General features: G+C 34.9%; 4 protein-coding genes across 7 annotated transcripts; 1 reads left to right on the top strand and 3 right to left on the bottom strand.

Moving 5' to 3' along the window:
* Positions 1-1,086: 1,086 nt before the first annotated feature.
* On the top strand, positions 1,087-3,295 carry LOC103484955 (ras-related protein Rab11A). Of its 2 annotated transcripts, none has more exons than XM_008442356.3 (3): positions 1,087-1,519; positions 1,645-1,965; positions 2,618-3,295. In XM_008442356.3, the coding sequence occupies exons 2-3, from the start codon at positions 1,733-1,735 to the stop codon at positions 3,066-3,068; spliced, it is 684 nt and encodes a 227-aa protein (XP_008440578.1). In that variant the 5' UTR covers positions 1,087-1,519; positions 1,645-1,732; the 3' UTR covers positions 3,069-3,295. The 2 variants fall into 2 exon arrangements, with proteins under 2 accessions (XP_008440578.1, XP_008440579.1); XM_008442357.3 differs by having other exon boundaries at positions 1,237-1,519; positions 1,692-1,965.
* Positions 3,296-4,707: 1,412 nt separating this feature from the next.
* LOC103484954 (uncharacterized) lies at positions 4,708-11,742 on the bottom strand. 2 transcript variants are annotated; one of them, XM_008442354.3, is made up of 15 exons: positions 11,435-11,742; positions 11,186-11,274; positions 11,007-11,073; positions 10,796-10,911; positions 9,801-9,867; positions 9,612-9,660; positions 9,410-9,495; positions 8,944-9,209; positions 8,789-8,844; positions 8,557-8,642; positions 7,714-7,806; positions 6,602-6,923; positions 5,750-6,369; positions 5,247-5,481; positions 4,708-5,166 (listed from the first exon to the last, which is right to left on the bottom strand). In XM_008442354.3, exons 1-15 carry the CDS (start codon positions 11,642-11,644, stop codon positions 5,012-5,014), a joined length of 2,517 nt encoding a protein of 838 aa, XP_008440576.2. In that variant the 5' UTR covers positions 11,645-11,742; the 3' UTR covers positions 4,708-5,011. The 2 variants fall into 2 exon arrangements, with proteins under 2 accessions (XP_008440576.2, XP_050944814.1); XM_051088857.1 differs by having other exon boundaries at positions 11,007-11,066; positions 11,435-11,471.
* Positions 11,743-12,410: 668 nt separating this feature from the next.
* LOC103484953 (40S ribosomal protein S6) lies at positions 12,411-14,291 on the bottom strand. Its single transcript, XM_051088402.1, is given in 7 exon segments — positions 12,411-12,861; positions 12,969-13,238; positions 13,345-13,423; positions 13,425-13,454; positions 13,548-13,611; positions 14,125-14,189; positions 14,286-14,291. Coding segments are annotated over 7 exon segments (753 nt in total). The 3' UTR covers positions 12,411-12,622.
* Positions 14,292-17,715: 3,424 nt separating this feature from the next.
* LOC103484952 (serine/threonine-protein kinase SAPK2) lies at positions 17,716-20,833 on the bottom strand. Of its 2 annotated transcripts, XM_008442352.3 has the most exons (9): positions 20,366-20,833; positions 20,120-20,194; positions 19,472-19,573; positions 19,153-19,206; positions 18,949-19,041; positions 18,771-18,863; positions 18,535-18,639; positions 18,337-18,435; positions 17,716-18,237 (listed from the first exon to the last, which is right to left on the bottom strand). In XM_008442352.3, exons 1-9 carry the CDS (start codon positions 20,483-20,485, stop codon positions 17,944-17,946), a joined length of 1,035 nt encoding a protein of 344 aa, XP_008440574.2. In that variant the 5' UTR covers positions 20,486-20,833; the 3' UTR covers positions 17,716-17,943. The 2 variants fall into 2 exon arrangements, with proteins under 2 accessions (XP_008440574.2, XP_050944813.1); XM_051088856.1 differs by lacking the exon at positions 20,366-20,833 and having other exon boundaries at positions 19,472-19,589; positions 20,120-20,162.
* Positions 20,834-21,474: the final 641 nt, after the last annotated feature.

Raw genomic sequence — 21,474 nt, 5'->3', positions numbered from 1 at the left:
AAGAAAATCCACCCATTGAAAACTAAGTCCTACCAACCCAATCAAATTCAAGCAAAAATAACATTCAAAGTGGATGGAAATATCAATCTTATTTGACATATTCATGATCCAATTATTATGCCACGAGTTTAAAAAGTTGCATCTATTCTAGCTTTATAATGTACCTATTATGCAAGTGACATAAACCTAAAATTTATATACCTTTTAAGTTCATGTATTTTATTTAAGAAAGTTCAATTATGGACTATTAAATTTATACTAGATATGCTAAGATTACGGCTATGTCAATTCCTACGTATGCAATATAATTGTCATTTCACAAATGATGAATGAGATTAAATTGAATAAAAATTCCATACGTTTCTTTAAACCACTTTATCGGTAGATGAGTATAGTAAATTCAACTATATCATCCTAGCTCTCATTTATGATTCAAAATATAAGAAAGATCGAATAAGTGGAAATGAATGTTAATTACGAAGAAAACTATCGTCAGTTACATTCAAACAAGAATACCAACGCCTCCAATCTAACTCTCAAAACAAAAATGCTTAGATGCATATTGGCTATCATTCGTACTCGCGAGTTCCACCAAATTGTCAAATCATAACTTGTCATATGTTAAATTTTGCTTTTCTTTTTTTTAGGAACATTTAAATATTTTAACATGGGTGATACAAAGGATGAAAAATCAAATAATATCCAAGATGTATTCAAGTATTACATCTTCTTAAACGAGAGAGAACAAATGTAAATTCATGAAGAATAACACAATGAATGGTTGGATTGGGAAGGACAAAAACGAAAGGAAAAAGAGAGATTTAGCGATTAGGGAACCAGAAACACAATCTCATCCGCAACATCTTTCACTGCAGTGAAATTGAATTAGTTGTTGGGAATCTAATTAATCAACATCCCATGAGTTTAGATTTGACTTCAATATAGCACTAGTGGAGTAAAAAAGAGGTGATTTAGAGCTTCAATAACAGCTTGAACTTCCAACGACTTCACCTACCGCTCTTGAATTATTATTTAGAATTTATAAAGAGGGGATTAAGAATTGAACTAATGAAGAAAAAAGGTTTAGTAAGTAATGATAAGAGAGTGACTGAGGGAGGGGTGAAATAAAGAAGAAAGATGGAAGAAAAATAGAGCGAAACATAGGCAGCACCGACTGCGGTTTTACTATTTATGATTACAACAAAACCTCTTCTTTTCATTTCCTTCTATTTCTTATATTTCGAAGCTAAAATCAAGTGCATACCAAACTCACACTAACTCATTTCCCTACTCCAATGCAATTGACCCACGTGTTGAACATCCACGTGGCCAACCATCACACGGCTGCCTCAGTTCCTCAACCATCGATTCGACAGCACACAGTGATTTGGAGTTTGGAGTTCTTGCAAAACCCGAAATGGGAGATAATTTGCAATTATTGTAATTGTAGATGATTGATTGCCTTAGCTTTCACATAAACATTGCTTCGTGTTACTGGAGATCTGCTGTACTTCAATCGGTGGGGATTTTTACTTTCTTTTCTCGATTTCTTTTTTTTTTTTTTTTTTTTTTTTTTTTTTATTTTTAAAAAAAGGGATTACTGAGATCTGCCACTCTCTTTCTTGTTGTTGGATCCATTTCAAGCTTCTTCTTTTCTTCTTCTTCTTCTTCCTCTTCTGCTTCTTCTTCAGTGTTTTTTGGAGAAGGGTCTGGTGAGCTTAGAGTTGGAATAATGGCGAGCGGTGGTGGGTATGGGGATGCTAATCAGAAGATTGATTATGTGTTCAAAGTGGTGTTGATCGGAGATTCTGCGGTGGGTAAATCTCAGATTCTTGCCCGGTTTGCTAGAAACGAGTTTAGCTTGGATTCGAAGGCTACTATCGGGGTTGAGTTTCAGACTAGGACACTCGTTATTCAGCATAAGAGTGTTAAAGCTCAGATCTGGGATACTGCGGGCCAGGAGAGGTACTTTTTTTCTTCTTCATTTTGCTTTCTTGTTAGGGTTTTTGGTGGATCTTTAATGGGTTGGATTTTGGATTATGGATGCCTTTTGTACCATTGAGTTCTATTTGTCTGCTAGTAGTTGGGGTAAAAAGGAAGATTATTCTCTCTTTATTTGATCAGGAAAGATGTTGTGGCTTTTCCATTTATTTGCATGGAATCAGCTTACCATTTTGGTGAAATGTTTGTGATTCCGAATTGTGTGGCAGTATTTGAATGGGAATGTGATGATGTCGAGTATTACCTCGAGAGAATGTGCTTGGGGAGCATCTTTCATTTAGTTTTCAGAAAGAACTGCTTTGTTGATATCTTGTTGTTGGAAGGTTGTTGTGTGGAGGATCTGCTTTTTTTCTTGAGATTTTCAATATTCATTCTTGAGATTCTTCCTGAAGCTTTACTATGTTGGATTTGATCCCTTGCAATCTGATCCTTGGTATGAAAATTCGAAGTTTAAGTTAAATGATTATAATGTTTAGCTGAATAAAGTTTCGATGTTTTATAAGTTCTTTTGTTCTGGGGCTGCTTCTTTTATTCTGCTATTATAAAATTAGCTGAGAATATGCCATATAAGGCCATAGGAAAGCTATATATCTTAACAAATGGAGTATTTGAACAGATACAGAGCAGTTACAAGTGCATATTACAGAGGGGCTCTTGGGGCAATGCTTGTTTATGATATCACGAAACGCCAGACCTTCGATCACATACCTCGGTGGCTCGAGGAGTTGCGGAGCCATGCTGACAAGAACATCGTTATCATCTTAATAGGAAACAAAAGTGATCTTGAAGACCAGCGTGCAGTCCCCACTGAGGATGCCAAGGAATTCGCTGAAAAAGAAGGTTTGTTTTTCTTGGAGACCTCAGCACTGGAATCGACCAATGTGGAGAATGCCTTCATGACTGTCCTAACTGAGATCTTCAGCATCATGAACAGAAAGAATTTAGCTGCTGGTGAAAATCAAGGCAACGGCAACTCTGCATCCCTCGCCGGTGGTAAGAAAATCATTATCCCTGGACCGGCACAAGAAATCCCGGCTAAGAGCAAGATGTGCTGTTCTTCAACATGATTTGTTTGGAAGTAGGGTGAAATGGGGCGATCTAGGTTGGTGCATTCCTTGATTATAGCAATTTTTTTTTGACTGGTGTGATGTTTTTCTGAGGTCATTTGTATATTTTATTGTATGCTTTAGTCTGCTAGAGCTAGCAGCTGGAGTTTTATATACTTGGAAGGACGAACAAATGAGGCTGTCATTTACCTTTTTTAAAAAATAGAAGCTGTTTTTATTTATGAAAACTTTCATCAGGTTCTTATAAGGCTGGTTGAAATATCGTATTTTCAATATAAATCTAGAGTGCTTGGAAGTGGGAACATTTGATTGGCCAATGACTCTGTCCCTCTTTCTATGTTCTTCTATATTTGATTAAATAGTTTTCTTGGTTTTTTTATCAAAAGATTTTTTTATGGAACCGTGCGATTACAAACTTAATAATGATGATGGTGATGGAACTGTCAACTGTCTTCATTTAATAAAGGAGGAAATTTCTATGAAGTTGCAGAATTTTTGGAGTAAAGATCTTGTAGTAATACTTATTGTGCAAAAATAAATAACAGCCGTGAAATGGGTTTTCATTTTCAATTTTTGGTTGAGGTTATCTTTAGCCTTTCGATTTTCATGTTTATTTTCTTTTGTTTAAAAAAAAAAAATCTGACTATTTTTCCAGTGACCTTATTTCTTATCCATAATTTCTTGACAAATTTGACTTGGGCGTTCTACATTAAAAAGGGAGAAAAGAAAAGTTCAAAATTACATTGGTTAGTTAGGCATTTGATTTTCAAAAGAATTTGATTTCTAATTAAATTATTGATAAGGAAACCATTCCATTCTTGTGCATGGTGACAGCCACAGGGTTAAAACTACGGAGTTGATAAATCAAGAGAGCGGAAAATTGAGAGCTTAGTTCAATATTGTAAAACTTTTATTATTAATTTCTAGATCAGATTAAACTGTTTTTGGTTTATATGATGATATAAGCAATTAACATTCAATTTATGTATAATGTCTTTTCAATCTCCTTCTCCAAATAAATTTTTATATGATTCGTTCTCCATCCTATATAATTATCCGCGAAATATAATAATAAAAAGATAAATCAAAACAGAATTTAAACGTTAATTTTGTTTTATATGTCATAAAGCAATTAACAACATTGGATAGCGTAGCTTATGTACTACATCCTCTATCTTCTTTCAATATAAGAGTTCAAATTTCCTATCCTTGTTGAGATAAAGTGGTTGTCTTTTTTCGTCTATTTTTTTCCTTACTAAATGGAAGTGTTACATGTTACATAAACAAATTTCCAAAATACCCTCTAAACAATATTTTAACATTATTTGATACATTTTAGCATAATTGTTATAAATAATAAAAATGCCGAAAAGTTTACGAATATCTACATTTGTAGATAAATTGATGTATTTTCGTTAAAACCAATACTTCAAACATTTATTTCATAAGAAAATAAATAAACATAGAAACACAAATCCAACATGGAAAAAGAAAATCAAAGTAAATAAGCATCTTTCAAGCTTCGGCCTTTCTTCCGTCCATTCGGAAATCATTCTTAATATTATTTCATTCCATAAGATTGGGGGTAAAATGACTCCATTTCGCAATAGAATTGGGCAAATGATGTAAAGCCTGAGGGTCAGTAATATATCCTTTAAAAATTGTATAAAGAGCATGAGAAAAAATATTACAGAAATTTTGTTTTGAAAATATCCTCCTTTCAACATAAATCCTCCTAAGAGATCACATTGGTTTAAAGAAATCAACATGCTGCCACTATATAAATATTGGTACAATAGAAGCAATAGTAAGGCCTAAGTTTGCTAAATTATACAATTGAACTGAAGTTGCTAAATTAATTCCACATATTACTACTATCATCTCCCATGACTTTCATCCAAGTATTAAATTAAAAGCTTCAACGTCAGAAGACTGCCTTTTCCTTACAAATTATTTTCAAGCCGATTTGAAAGCCTTTCAAGTAGTTCTTGGCAATCGATTGCTGTCACCATAACACTCAGACTGGCCCTCCCTTTCCAGCAACCAATGGCTATAGTCGACGAGTCAACTTTGATAACGTCTGAAGAGGTGTTAGTTCCTGTAAAGAGAAAGCTGTTCTTAGCAAAGACTGAGATGTGTTAATGTAAGGATAGTCTACATAGCATGAACACTACACACCTGTACCCAAAACTATCACACAGCAACCTAGCATTAGGTTTGATGCCTTCTCACCAAACGCAGAATCAACAAAATCTGAATATTTTATACTTTTATATTGTAATAGATGCTTGAAATCCACGGGAGAAATGGTTAGGATTTGCTTGGTGATGTACGGGAGTATCACAGGCAATCCTTCTGATGATATACGGAATGAACATGGCGCAGAGCTACCTTCTCTTGATGATTGCCTCTCCTATTCATCGAAATTACATGAGATATGGAAGTTCATTCAATTATTTAAGATAACAGTAGTAAAGAAAAGAATCTATAATTTTACTTAAGGGCCGATCCTAGATAAGCACAGGCACAACGTAATCAGATGAATTCTAGCAAGTAAAAATAAATATTTAGTTCAAAAGCTTATTTCGAAAATTGATTAGCTGTTGATGTATGCTATCAGTTTGAAAACAGCAACGATCTCAAAATATAATGGAAAATAAAACGCAAGTAATAATACTTACAAACATCTTCAGACCAATAGACGTTATCTTAAGCTGCTGCCCAACTGAAAAATTCAACTCAAGGACATCCTTAACAGACTTGGATATGTAATAGATTCTTTTCACATGGTTAGTGTCACTATTTCGAGTTACAAGTTGGCCAACCAATGGGAAAGACTCATCAATACCGTAAAATGTCTTTATGCTATCAATAACAGTTTCATCTTTAAACAGTACAACAGGGTCAACACCCTTCCACTTCCCCTGAATCTGTAACTTTCTCTTCGCAGCGCTTTTCTTAGGATCCACTTCACCATCATCAGGCTGCTTAGACTCCTCTGAGTAAATTTTTATAGCAGCTTTTTCATCCACTTCATTATCAACTAACTTGGCCTCCAAATCACCTGCATTAGTGTTCAAACCTTCTGCATCTTTATTATCCTGAATTGGAAGTTCGCAAGCTGGTTTGTCTGCAGAACTGGATTCCCCTTGATTATTTGAAATAATCCCAGCTTCTGTGGGGCTTTCATCCATCCCAACTGCTGCATCAACGTCCACATTCTCACCATCTGCAATAGTCTGTGGAAGCTTGCAACGAGACCGGTCATTTGCAGACTTTGAAGTTTGTTTTTCAAAAGTAGCTGAAGCAACAACACCAGCAAGAAAGAGGGAGGAAACACAAACAAGAAAAATGTAAATTTACTTGGAAAAAGTATATTGCAAATAGTAAAAAAAGAACAGAGACAAGATTTTCCTACTATTTAGCAATATTAAACAATGCATAGTAAATTAACATTTTCCAACAGGCTCAGGGCAGGTACTTTTAAACTGGCCTTAAGGGACCTCAACCAATTGTTGGATAGTTCAACATACCTGGCAAAGGGGCAATTTTGCGTAATACTGCAATAAAGAAGGCTCCACTATTTTGATCATGAGGCACTATCCTCATGCAACGCTCGATAGGAAATTCACAAACCTCATCAAATCCATCTTCAGGATCCACTGTTGGCTCAGATACATCAACAGAACTGCCAATGGAACCGTCCAGATGATTTCCCCCCAATTCTGAGTTATCATTATTGTCTGCTTGGTTCTTACGGCCTCTACCAGAAGGAAACATACTTGGAATTGCCACACTCTGGCGACCTTCAATGATTTCTTTGTAGGATGCTAACCATACACCTCTATCAAGCACCTACACAAGCAAAAGAACAAATATAGATCAAAGAGCAAAAAATGGGAAATGATTACTTGGAAAATTTATTTATGCAGTTCAAAAACCTCCAAATATTCACTATCATGAGTTCTACAGAAAATGAATAACATTTTCCACACTGAGAAGAAATAGAATTTACTGCATCTTGTGTGTAAACCGGCACTACTAGAAGTAGCAACAGTTGCTATTGTTTTTTTTTTTTTTTTTTTGGTGATACGAAAAAATTTGAAACAATAGGTAGAAGTCCAAGAAAAAATAACCAAAGGCATGAAGGGACAAGAGTCCCAATCCAATACCTAAAGCAGGGGTCAATCGAGACTCAAGACATCCCAACCCTACCAGAAACTCATGTTTGGGTAGATTTCAGAAAATGCACAGTCTGAATCACGATTCAACCTTCTTTGATAATCCCAGGTTAAAAAGTAGCTTTTGTTTGTTATACTTTCTCACTTTGAACAAGAGTTCAAGACACAAATTTAAGAATAATTATGAACTTTCTTGGTACAACTTGATTTTGATGTGCTATGTTTTTAAACAAATATATTCTAATTATTTATAAAAAGAAAAGCTCAAGAGCATATTTTAATTGACAAGCATGCAAAATAGTTTTTAAAACAAATTCTTTAAAAAAAAGCCCAAAGAGCAAAAATTGACAGATTAAAAGTCAGTTAACGAAAAATGTAAACTGGGAAAGAAGAAAGACTACATCATATGTTCAAAACTATCCTGAGTTTCAACTGAAAAAGATTCCAAAATAATATGGACTCACCCTCCATTTCTTGAGACCAGGGCGACGAACAAGTTGTGGAAGTTCATTTGAGACATCAATAAGTTCAAGAGAGCCTCCAGATTTCCGCAGAAGCTGCAAGATGAATTGAAGAATAAGCTTTTAATAAGCTGTTATAGGTTCATGATACGCCACAAAGAGCAAGCAGCATAAAGAGGACAAATTAACTTTTTTGAAGAATAAGCTACGCTTGTAGATAAACAAAATTTAATATAAAACTAAAAAGTAGTTCAACAAATATTGTAAATATAGGAAGTTTTCTTATTGCTCTCAGCCTAACACTAGTATACCACCAGAGGAGTAAGGTCAGTGTTGATGTTCTATGCCGTACAGAAACTGATACTAATAATTGCTCAAGTCCTAATTTTCATAATTATATGTTAATTCAAGGGCACTTATACAACCATCTGCCATATCACATGTATAACCTATATATTTTGCCAGTTAAAATATTATACCACGTTAAAAAAAATCATTCCAAAGCTTTCTAATAAGGCTTGTCTGAGTCGTCAACATATCTAAGAGGTTGTTCTTTAATGTATGTGTTCTATCATCCTTGGTTTAATGTTAAGGAATGTGTCCTTTGGCATTAACCTTGTTTGCCATTCTGTGGGGAATGTGGGACAAGAGTTATAGGAAGTTTATATAAGATTGGGAGGACTTGAGAGGAGAGGAGTTTTGATCTTATGCCATGTTAGAAATTTGCAAATATCCTTGTGGCTGTCCCAGGGATTGAGCCCTTTCTTGCCTAGATAGCTTAATTTTAAGTATGTTTTTCCTCCTTCCTTTTTCTACGCCCTTAAGTCCAGAAAGCATATATTTTACCTCCGCAACAACGGCCTCATTTTCAACAGGATTCATTGAGCAGGTTGAGTAAACCATTCTTCCACCAACTTTAAGTAAAGAGGCACCTGAAAGAATTGATCAAAACATTTTAAATTTCCAAGAACTTGAAGCAAAGTAATAAATATAGAGGTGACCTAGTGGAAACAATGAAGAATCCACGGCAGCTATATCAGTATGATGGATTTTCCAGTTCGTAGTTGCAGTTCAGTACCTCGCATGCCTATCTGCACTTGTAAGCCATGCAAACCATTACCCATCCCAGAATTCCTGCAAGTAATAGGAAAAAGAAAAGGTTTATCAACAATCTAGGAATACCAATGATACCACATGATAAGAAATCACAGGCAAGAAATTGCTAAAGGCTACCATTTCCTCCATATATCCGGAGCCTTGCGAAGAGTACCATCTCCGCTACAGGGAACATCACATAGAACACGATCAAAAGTAAGTTGAGTGTTGTGAGGTTTTACTTCACTCCCTGCTGCAGAAGCATTGAACAAATTGGTATGTGCTCGACATCCAGGAAAATGTTGGGCTTCGTGATTTGTAACAATGAGGTTGGCAGTGCACATTCTTTTTGTTTGGTGGATGAGAAGATTACATCTTTGGACATCTAAATCATTTGCCACTACCTAATCAAGATGGTTATCGAAACAATTTTACATAAAAGATCAGGCAGCACAAGAAAGTAGCATAATACAAATTCAAAGGACAAGCAACCAAACAAATGAAAAAGGTTGCGAGCATCCTACTACCTAGTAGATAGAAAAAGAAAAAAGACTTCTTTATGGAAAATTATGGAGAGAAGTCAAAAATAAAAGAAGGCACAAACCAATCCGTCAGGTAGAGATCCAGGCTTGCTGGACTGGTGTATGATCTCAAGTAATTGAAATGTTTTGGAGCCAGGAGCAGCACACACTGTGCAAAAAGCAGAGACAGTTAAAGATAATATGCATGAATGATGTCAAGTTGAGATAATACAATAAAGAAAGAAAGAAAGAAAATGGCCATTTAAATCAGCATAAACTGCTTACTGTCGAGTACATAGTGATTTGGATGTACATCAAGAAAAAGAGGAGGTACCTGTGACATAAAAGCCCCAATTAAGTAGTTAAGAATGCATGCAAGATTTAAATAATAAATAAAGGTTACAATAATATTCCCCATTGATATAAAAAGTAATCCGTAGGTGTCTCTTATAGATGTGTAGATGTCTTGCATACCATGCTGACAGCCTCCTGCCTTGTAATGTTCCCAATTTCATTTTCTAGCTTCAAGAACTCGTGAAACCTGTATGGCTGAAGCCAGTCAAATACTCGTAGCAACTGGCAACACAAAAGCATATGCAGGCGTGGTCTAAATTGATCCATAGTTACATAGAAAATATTTGTATATTTGTACATATGGGAGCCATTCAAAAGTGTAGCTAAAATCAATGGTCTTCGCAACATGCAAAAAAATGTCCTAAGCCATTTGAAAACACATTAAGTCATTTCACTTCCATCTCAACGACCATGGATTAGAAGGAAGCAGGAGATTTAATTCATAGCCCATTAGGATATTTTCCAAAACTATCCATACAAGAAAAATGTCCTCAGCTCTTAGGGTTTCAAAATCAATTGAAACATAGAGCCATATTCAAAGAAAATTCTTGATACAACCACCATCAGTTGACTTGACGATTAAAAGGTCTGCGTGTGCACACACACATACACTAAAATACAAAGACGGGTTCAAATAGAACTGTTTCAACCACCATAAATTGGTCCAATGATTAAAAGGCTAAAGAGAAATTACCTGATGAGACCATCACAATGTGGTTGACAGGTTTTTATCATCCAAGTACATCAATAATATATCTAGTGATTCTTAGAGGGAATGATGATTTTTTAATCCACACTGAATGGTTATTATGAGGCAGCCACATGATGTTGCTATTTTCGAATAATTTGTCCTCAGAGCACAACTCTATTGTTCATTGAATCCCTTGTTTTCATATTTCAATTGTCAAATCACTAACCAAATGCCCCCTTAGATAGTTGAACATTAATGCATTTGTTACATTAGCCTAATTTACATTACTAATCAGAAAATGATGATGATGACCAAAAAATCCAACTAGATACCTTTCAAGTGCTCAAGTATACAGAAAATCAGTTTTTTCTATTCACTTAGGGTCCAATTTAGAAAAATGGTGGACGTGAAAATATAATATTACCTCTCAAGAGCTTGATTCTTCCGCAATTGCATTCTTGAAAAATTTGAATGCCACGCAAGATTGTCAGGGTACCAAGGTAACGGTCTAATAGCCTCAGCTTCATCACTTTCAGTGACCTGAACAGAATAGAGAAGGAAAAGAAACGACCATGATCAATAATACATTTTTCATCAAATTCTTACTGAAAAGCAACAATATTCACATTGCCTACCTCAGCCTGAAGAGATTTCATGAAGTCATTTTGTAACTGGGCACGTATTTCTTCACAGAACTGTCCACTGAAATGTAAATGTTACTAATAACAACAAAAATAATACAATAGCGTGGGGACTGCGGATGGGTTATTAATAATGGAAATGAGGGGAGGAAAAAAAAGCTCTTATATGTTACCTAGAATTGATCCTAAAAGCGGCAGGCAATGGTTTCCGAAGAACCTCAATAAACGTATCCCATTCTTCCGCAGTAACAATAGATTGCTCCTACAATTTCCCAAAACCACAAACAGAAAGCTTAAACAAACGTGCGATTTAATATAGACCGAAAGTAAACAAAGCTCGGCATCGAACTCATAAAACACTACTTTCTTAACAAAGAGAACTTACAAAAGAACTCAAAAAAAATAGTTCAACAAACACAAACCTTGTAATACTCATTGAACGCAGGACTTTGAGATTCGAAAGGCTCCCAGGGATTGCCATTGCCATTGCCATTGCCATTACCATTAACATCCTTGTCATTGTGATTGGCAGAGTTAGGATCGGGCCTTGGACGCTTCCAAACGTTCTCTCTGTTGTCGCGAAAATGCTTTCTTTGAGTACGAGCTCTGCCGCCCCTGCCCTTTCCTCCCATGTTCGATGAACTCTGGATGTAGCTGTAAGCCTACACGTTCATGAACAAGAAACCGGCGGGGAGGGTGATATTTGGGGTTTTGGTCCCGTTCCGATGATTTCGACCCACTAAGCATTGGTAGTTTTTACTTTTTAGTGGGTTTTGGATCAGTAACCGTCCGATTGAGGGCTTAACGTAAGTGGGCCTTTGGGCCGCTCGTTCTTCAGAGTATCATATCGGCCTGCATACGGCAGGACGCGGAATGGATACCTGTTCTAACTACTGTGGTCATAGATGGGAGTAGAAGAAACCACGGCAGATTTGAAAGATTGTGACAAAAAAGTTATACGACAACAACTGTGCCGGATGTGATACAATGTGATATTAACGGCATATTTAGCCCAAAAAATATTAGCTTGGGGGAGTGTTGTTAGCTCCCATCCATGTTTGACATTACATGTGTTAGGTCATCCGAGTTTCCACCGAAGAACTGATATTTATTTTATAACTTGTTAACTCCTCACAGCATAGATCTCACTACTTAGAACAACTGCCCTTATTAAATAAGTCTATCACACCTTCAACCCTCCCTAAATGTTCCTAAATCCATTTAGGCATATCACTTATCTTTGACTTGAAAAGTGCATTTAGGTTCAAACCATACCTAAGTTACATCATGGACGATCGTTCTTCTAAACAAATTTTGAAAAGCATTTAAGAAATTTAATAATTATTTAAACATGTGATTTTCGGTTTTCTAAGAATGCTGAAATTCAACGGGGAAGTCTTGTAACAAAAGTAATCCATACTTGTATGGAATAAGTATTAACTTGAAAAAATAATCAAATGTTACATGAGGTCAAACTAGCGAACCCAAAATTTTAAAACTATCAAACCAACTCTTGGTAATAGCAACCAAATTTCCCTAATCTATGGACTGAGAGTGTCCAGGAACGCTCCATGCTCAACTAACTCGGACAAAATTTCAGAGAAGTATATCTAAGCAGCAATAGAAGGCTTGGAGGCAGCAGAGAGCTTGGATCTTCTCTTTGCTAAGCTCTCACTGCGGCGCTCGCGTTGTTCTTTCAAACATGATGCCAAAATCTTCTGATACTCGGCTGCTTCTGACTTGGCTTTGGCAATTCTCCTTTTCTTTTCAGAAATCCTTCCTCGCTTCCTTTGGAGAGTCCAGGGGGTTACCAGCCTCTGGATTTTGGGGGCTTTACTACATTTCTTACCTGACAACCAGATAACAATGTAAATGAGCTCACAGTATAATCAATCACATTGTTTCTACTTAATTTCCTGTTACCAACTATGTATCAGCACTGATAAGCAAACCCACCAAGTTTATCTGTGAAGGTTTTGCTGTATGTGTTGACATACTTCCGAACATCATCATCCTTGGAGAGATTGAAGAGTTTCCGGATCTTAGATGGCCTTTTCGGACCTCGCATTCTTGGCTTCTTGATATCTGTTAGGCCAGGTAGATCATTCTCGCCCTACCTCACAGTCACCAAATTCAAAACAGAGAGGTCTGGATTAACAATGCAACCACGGACAGATTTCCTCCTCTCACCATTCCTCCTACCATAACCACAAAAACAAGGAGTACCTGTTCAAAGGACTCAAAACTTATACTTCGCTTTCCATATATAGAAGAAAGTCACTCCGCTCTATTGAAACTACAACCAGAACAGTAAGATTAAAAAAATTTATACCTCTGTGCAGCAATAGGCAAACACGGCCAGTGGTCCAGACACCTTGCTTCACTGGAAAACCTTGTTTGTCACAAACACCCCATTATTTTAAAAACATAACCTTTAAAGTCCTGCCAAAAGATCCTCTAAGTTAATAACATAACAGATGAAATGAAAAATACTTGATTATAATGTAATGAAAAAGGTACCAACAGAAAACTTACTTCACCAAGCGCATCTCCATTAACTTCTTGGGAGATCCTCTTGTCCCAAAATGTTCGGCTGCGTTAAGAATATTAAGGTGTGACTACAAATTCTAATGAACTGTAAGGATATTCAAATGAGAGACCCACTTGTCCCAATATGACTAGTCAAGTCAAATTCATCACAGCTAACACTACATGAGAAGCTTGATACTAAGAGAGTCTAATAATCCCATGAAACCAGATACCACAATCCTATGTTTAGATTTCAGATAATTAACGTCGTAACGAAATTCAAAAGAAAAGGCCTCCAGTTTGCAGGTCAACTCCACAGATAATTGTAAGTTCCCTAAACGAAATATCATACATATTAATGAAACAATTACTAACAAACATAAAGAAATTAAATAAACAAAAATAAGCAGCATGCTCCTAATCCTTCGAGCATAAATCACATTGTTAAAATCAGTAAGAAAATACTTTCTGCTATAAGCATCCCAAGTTTCATATTCTTGAACCCATAAAATCGACACTTCCACCAACAAAATGAAAGAAGAACGAGATGGTAACAGTACGATATAGAAATAAAATTTTATACAGTTTGGCATCGTCATCGATTTCGAACTTTTTCTGGCACCCAGTAGTGGGATTTGCAATGTTGAACTGAAAGGGAAGGAGTAGAAAACATGTCAAATTCTACATCATAAAAATTGAACAGTTCAATAGCTCAGAATGACAAGAATGGAGATTCATACAAACCTTCATCTTAGCTAGGACAGAAGATTGCCACTCCTGCTCCGGTTCTTTGGCAACGAATTAGGGATTTTGCTGTGAATTTGACCATATTACATTTTCGTAGACGAATGATGAGAAAGAATTGAGAACGTTGTTCCTTTTTCCACTAACAGTGCGGCCTTTTGTCAATTGGTTTGCGATATTGGATGAGTGTGTGGGCTTGAGCCATTAACGAGATTCTGGGCTTGCTTTGTCCCTGAGGTCTGGATTCGAAACAAGGCCGAACCACATTGGTGAACGGTGTAGGCAAAAACGACACTATTCTACCTCGAAACAAGGACTCGTATTTCGCAAGTACAAATACAATAGGGAATAAGCTTATCTGAACTACGGTGGCTAATACTAATAGTCTAAGACATCCTCACATTGGTGTGTGTTTTTTTTCTCCGCATGTATATATTAGTTGAATTGATTATTATAGTTAATTATTATTATTATTATACTTTGCTTAATTATAATATGGTTTGAATTGGAAACATTTTTGATGCAATATAAAATAGCAAATATTTTAGCAAAAAGAATTATCAAATAATGTTATTGTAGTTAACTTATGTTATAAATATTTATAGGAAAAACAATATTACATTTAGAGTTATTGAGTGTGACTCCATTAATGGGTTGTCCAAATATCTTGTTAAAAGTCCAATCAGTGGCTTCCTTAAATGCAAGAATAACTTTACCAACATAAAACTTTCTTTTGGTACATTTTTCTTTAATAAAATGTTTGTTAAAAATTTATGCCACTGGACAAGTGGTAATAGGCTAATTGCCTTATATCAACTTTGATTTGATATGATACATATCTATGGGAAACGTCAAGTCATACCCAGAAAATGGAGACTACAGTACATGGTTATCTCAAAACTGGATGTGACATTTGGGACACTCATTTGGCCATATCTAATTTGCTGAGTTCAAACATCCTTTATTCTTTACTTTAATTGTACTTTTAACACGGATATTTGGGGAAATTTCGGATGGTGTTCTCACAATGATCTCGTTCAATTACTTGTTTGAAGAATTACTTAACGTGTCATATTTCATGCGACCTTAATCTTTTGTGTCTATTGAACTACCTTACGTTTTTTAGAATGGTTAATTATATTGTACGATCTGAATTGTTTGTTTGTTGTTTTAATAGAGGCATTTGATCTAAGAAGTATCGATTTCATTATTAAAAATCAAATTTACTTTATTAACTTTTTACCACGTGAGTTAGAGTTTCACAACTTTCCTCCTAATCTCAAACACTTCACAGTTTGGGGACTCAAATAAGTTATTTGTTTTGAAAATTTTATTTACTGGTGGATGTATAGTTGGTTTGTTGTACGCTCCATTTCTTAATTCCTTTATTTACGTTTTTTTTTAAAAAAAAGGAAGTAAGACCTACGGTTTTAAAATTAGTAAATTATTATTACTATTGAACAAGTTTTATAAATATTTTGTGTTTTTTTTTTCTTTTCTTTTCTACTTCTTCCCATAGTTTGATTAAAGATAATATACATATAGATACTGTAAAATCAGAAGGCATTATCAATCTTATTCAGAGAAATTTAAACACAAAGTGTCATTATCAAGCTAGATAGTTATCTTATTAATAATTGTTGAATAAATAAACAAACACGATGAGGGTGAAATTTAATCTAAAGTATTAATTAAAAAGAGGAATCACAAATGACATATGTGGTTCATCAGAACCCTACTTCAATAACTCTTTCTTTTAATTTTAAGATAAGATTGAGATCTCAACAACAGACAAAACAACACAAATTTGCATTGATTTGTTTCTGCATATTCAAATCATCGTTCCCCAATAAGGAAGAAATGTATTGGAACTCAAAACCACATTTTCATGCCCACTAATCACCTCATCTTTCAACTTTATTTATTTCCCTGCTGATTCCTTTTTTGGTTTCCAGAATCAGTCAATGGCTTTGGGGTTTGGGGGCCACTGCACATTTAATTATTAATTTCATGAACTTTCCAACAAAATAAAGAAATTTGATAAGTTCTAAACTTTGTGTTACGTATCTAATCTATACTAATTTATTACAATCAAGCTTATCTCTTAGATTGAAGATGTATTTTCTTTTGTCTTTGTTAACTCATTAACAGCAATGTATAGAAATTTGACGGTAATAATATTTATACTTAAAAGAATTAATTGGTTCAATATTTTATTTGTCAAATTAAGTTCAACTCAATAAATTTAGATACGTATTCTCTATTAAGTTGTCGAGAGTTTGAATTTTTCGTAATTTATATGTTTTTATGGTATTTAGGTTGGAGTGCTTCATTTGAGTTTCATGTTCATCATGTTAGAAACGTTAGAAAGGTAAATAAAAAATTAACTAACGACTAATATACTAGCCTTAAAACTTTTCCATAAACATTTCTACCAAACCATTAGGCCACTATCTTTCTGTATAGTATTTAGTATACACTGTCTTAGATTGAATCCACTTATCTAAATAAAAATTTAAATTTAATAACTTAATTGTTGATTGTGGTTATAAAAGATTTATTGAATAATAGAAGATTTGTTTGAAATAACTTGCCACGTGAAAGGTTATTTTAAATGACGAAACTTTTAAAACTGTTTATAAATATATAACAAATAATTTATCTTAGTATATAAATGATAAATCGTAATATTTTGTAGATATTTTTATTTATTCATTTTATTATATTTAAAAATAATTATACTTAAACTTTTTTAGTTTTGAAACGTAGAATTTATTTTTAGGTATTTTTAGGTATATAAATAGTGATTGCAACCCGAACCTAAATTGAATTAATTTGGGAAGGGAACACAAATGTTCATATTGCGATTATTTTTTTTTTTTTTAATTTTGACAAAGAAATTTCATGTTGTACCTAAAATAAATGTTAAGACGGTTGTTTCCAAATTCGTCTGGACCAAATGCAATAAATTGACAATTACTTAGTCAGAATAAGAACCATATAAATTTAAAATGGAAAAATAACAAGGAAGACAGAATTATGAAATGACAATGAATTTTTAGAACTTGTGTTTAATGATACTAGAATCCAAACTACAACAATTATTGACTTAAAATTGTAACCATCAAAAATAAGAAATAAGAAAACGACAATATCATTATTGAACTCTTCACTTTGAACAGAAAATGACAACATATTTGAAATGGAGAGAATGATTCTCAACCACACATTTCCTCAATACACTTTTCAAGCAAAATGAATTAAGGATACAAAGTTTAAAAATTAAAATATAACTTATATGATAAGAGTGTGATTATAAAAATCTTCCATATTCTCTCGCTTGTATTACCGACATGAACATAATTCGACGACAAATTGTTGCAAATCTGATCATTCGAGCATAGCCTTATGAATTACATACGCATAAAGATGAATAAAGGAGAGGTTAACAACGGCATTATTAAAGCTGCTATAAAAATTTACAGTGTTTCTAATGGACTCTGCACAATCTCAAAGAGACAGATAGAAACCTCCCACGAACAGCAATACGTACACACCATCATCCCACTAAATAAGAGAATTTGATTCCCCAACCCAACCATTAATTCTAATTTTATTTTGTTTGGCCAAAAAGTTGGCCCGGCCTTCCTGACAATGACTAGCACTCCAAGGCACAAACAAAGTCACCACTTGTCTCCAAATCATCGATATCAAGATCTGTGTCCAAGTCATCCATGTCCAAGCTGCCCCCAACAAATTGCCCTTGCCCTCCAACTATGAGCCCCTCCCCAGGCTTTCTAGCCTCGTGAATTATGGACAGGATCTCTTCAATACTCTGGGTTGCCTCATTTTCTCCATTACTCTGCATCCCTTCCAACCCTTCATCTGTGAACTCTACTGGCAAGTTCTTCAAGAACCATGGGTGCTTCTTGATTTCTGGGATTGTTATTCTCTGTAAACAATTCTTACTCAGTTGCAATGCATAAGTTGGAAACGCTTTTAAGATTTAACTCTATGTAACAAAAGGACAGTGGACGAGATGTTCGAATACCGTCTCTGGATCTGCTACAAATATTCGAGATAGAAGGTGCTTGCATTCCAATGAAATTCTTACATAGTGTGGTATTGAGTAATGGACATTAAGAATCCTCTGCTTGTAGTGTAAACAAATGATACATTGCTTGTTAAAACGTTGTAAACCAAAGCAATTGGAAATCAACAAATAAAATAAAAAAGAAGGCAAAGTAACCTGGAGCGTCTTTCTGAAGTTTTTGGGATCTTCAGGATCTTCAAAAGGATACGCTCCAACCAGCATCACATATAAAGTGACCCCACAAGACCAAACATCTGCAATCTGCAACTCACGAAATTAAAAGAGAAGATCAGAGATTGTTGGAGACAGCAGTTGGTGGTGATAAAGTTAGATAATGACAAGAGAGGCAGATGAGGGCAGTCGGCCGGGGCAAGGAAATTGATTGGCACTACCTTCCCATCGTATTCTCTTCTAGACAAAACTTCTGGTGCAATGTAGGCTGGGGTTCCAACGGTAGATTTTGGTTGGGAATGCAACACTGATGACTATGAAGTGAAACCAATGTGTTAGAAACAGGAACTATATTATAACTCTAGATTTGTACTTATTAGACTGTTTTGACGTTCATACCTTGGAATAGCCAAAGTCGCAAATTTTGAGCCGTGGGGCTGAGCTTCCATCTAGAAGTGTGTTCTCTAGCTTAAGATCCCTGTGGCAAATTTGCTGAAAATCAAAAGGAAGAGAAGAATCACAAGAAAATTAATCAGAAATGTAACTTGAGCAAACAACATATAAATCAGAAAACAAGCCAATTAAACAAGTAGAGTCCAGTACCATTGAATGGCAGTAGCTGACTCCTGAAATCAGTTGCTGAAAAAAATATCTTGCCTGTACAATATAGTTTAAGAAAGAAAAGAAGAACAAACATAAAAATTAGGTAAGAATCCAATTTATGTAAATTAGGGGCATATTGGCCTAACTAACAGACCTTTTTTCTGCAAAGTCATCCAAACTTAAACTGTTCACGTCGTAGCAATTGAGTTTCTAATCAACTTACCAAATTATAGGCTTAAAAAATGCTTTATTAAGAAAGTTATTTAACCGAAATACGAAAAAAGAAAAGCGATATTTGTCAGGTAGCAACCTAATTTACCTCATCTTCACTGAATCTTCCGGCGTTGCATATTCTCTCAAAAAGTTCTCCCCCAGCTGCATATTCCATGACAATGGCCAGATGCGTGGGAGTGAGTAGAACCTGCATAAAAGAAGCCCTTTGAACAAAAAATTTACAAGAAAATGTTTTTAGCAAATAAAAGCAAAATTCCTAAACAAAATGAGACAACTAGTACAACATTCAATTGTCAACTACAAGAAGAAGTCTTGGCCAAGAAAGGAAGGTCTAGATGAAATAAGAGTTTTAACGAAGCAAGCTGAAAATGTTTGTACAAAAGCGTTTTGCATCCACCCGGAATCAAACAAATGCTTCTGGGGAAGCAGCTTAAAAAAGTGTACGATTTTCCAGAAATTAGAAGAAACGAAATGTACTTGAACTTCTTCTCAGTACATAAATACTCTGATTCTTTCTTTCCTACATTTCAAATAATAACTCACAACTGCATCTGACCGATCAATGATTAACAATAAGAAAAAATAAACAACAATCATGAATATTTAATGTGGAGGTAGGTGGTCAAGTGGTGATGAACACGCTCTGTTGAACCAAAAAAAAAAAAAAAATTGACCACTGTGGAGAAATTGAAGAACCATAAAAAAAAACAAATTATAACTTCAAATCATATACCTCTTTAAATCTTATGATATTGGGATGCTTCAAAGACCTGTGATTCGTTATCTCCCTCTGGACATGCTCATCGATCTGCATACAGAAAACGAATAACCATCAAATCAAACAGGCAAAGATCCGAAATAAACTTGACCCACGAATCACACAGCATAAATCCCAAATCAGTGGAGCTCATGTTTTGCAACGATTGTGAAGAGGTCAGAACGAACCAGCAATGAAGTTATGAAGACGATAGAACAGTACCTTTTGGCCCCTCTCAATATACTTGACAGCATAAAGCTCCCCACTCCATTTATCTCTCACAAGTTTAGCAACACCAAAATTCCCAGACCCAATATCCTTGAGTATCTCATAGCGTTCCATTTTGGGTTTGAGTTGAGTTTGGAATATCAGGAAGTGAAGAAAATTAGAAGTAGGAGTAGAGAGAGTTGTTGAGTTTTAAATTGGTTGGGCTCTACTTTTTTCAGTTGGGCAATTTATCGAGCATGTGGTGTGCAAGTTTAAAGACATGGAAAGTAAGAAGGAAGAAAAGAAGGTGTGGGTGTATGGAGGAATATTGGTTGGCACGGCGAGTTGGGTTAGCACTCGGATCAATGTTGCCAATATCCAAAAGTCTTTAAAGAGAGAGAGAGAGGGGGGGGACGACAAGTCGATTAAGGAAAAACACGTGGCGTTATTCTATACGTCCAAAGGTTGAGCGAACCGCAGCTACCTCTGCCCAAACGTGGTCGTGAAATTGGAAATTTAGAAGGCTGAGATATTAATCAAAACATATGATCCCAATATGAGCGAGTAGAGTTATACTCTATTCGAGCGCGTGAGGTGTGTGCTAGTCCGCAAACTTTGCACTACTCAGCGGGAATACGATAAATTATTTCAGGAGGCCATCGTCATGTGGATGTGGCTGCCAATTTTGCTACAAAAGATTTGTTACTATTATCTTAAATCCTACATTTTCTTTTCAAATAATTATTTCTTTATTATCTTACTACTGTACATTTCCTTTAGTTTACATCGTTGATATTTAAGGAAAAAAAAATGGTGAAAGTACATCATTTGTGACTATTTCCACTGAACCTTATGAGTTTGAAATTTTTGCAAAATTTTAAAGCATTTTGTAACTATTTGTAAAGTATTTTATTTATAATTTTATTTAATTATTCGATATATATATAATACAGATGAAAATAGCTCACCCTCTCATCTTTAAGGGGATAGTACAAATTTTAAATTAGGTTGTTTGAGCTAAGCTGGCTTCCTTTCGTATCAAAAGTTTTGGTTGAAAATTAAGAATATTAAAATATAGTGTGATAGCTATTTGATGATGTTATTACAAATATTTTTTAGAACAA

The sequence above is a fragment of the Cucumis melo genome, chromosome 8 (genome assembly GCF_025177605.1).
Source record: "Cucumis melo cultivar AY chromosome 8, USDA_Cmelo_AY_1.0, whole genome shotgun sequence".
Lineage (NCBI taxonomy): Eukaryota > Viridiplantae > Streptophyta > Magnoliopsida > Cucurbitales > Cucurbitaceae > Cucumis > Cucumis melo.
Note: the sequence above shows the minus strand (reverse complement) of the source record. Positions and strands in the feature narration are given on the sequence as shown.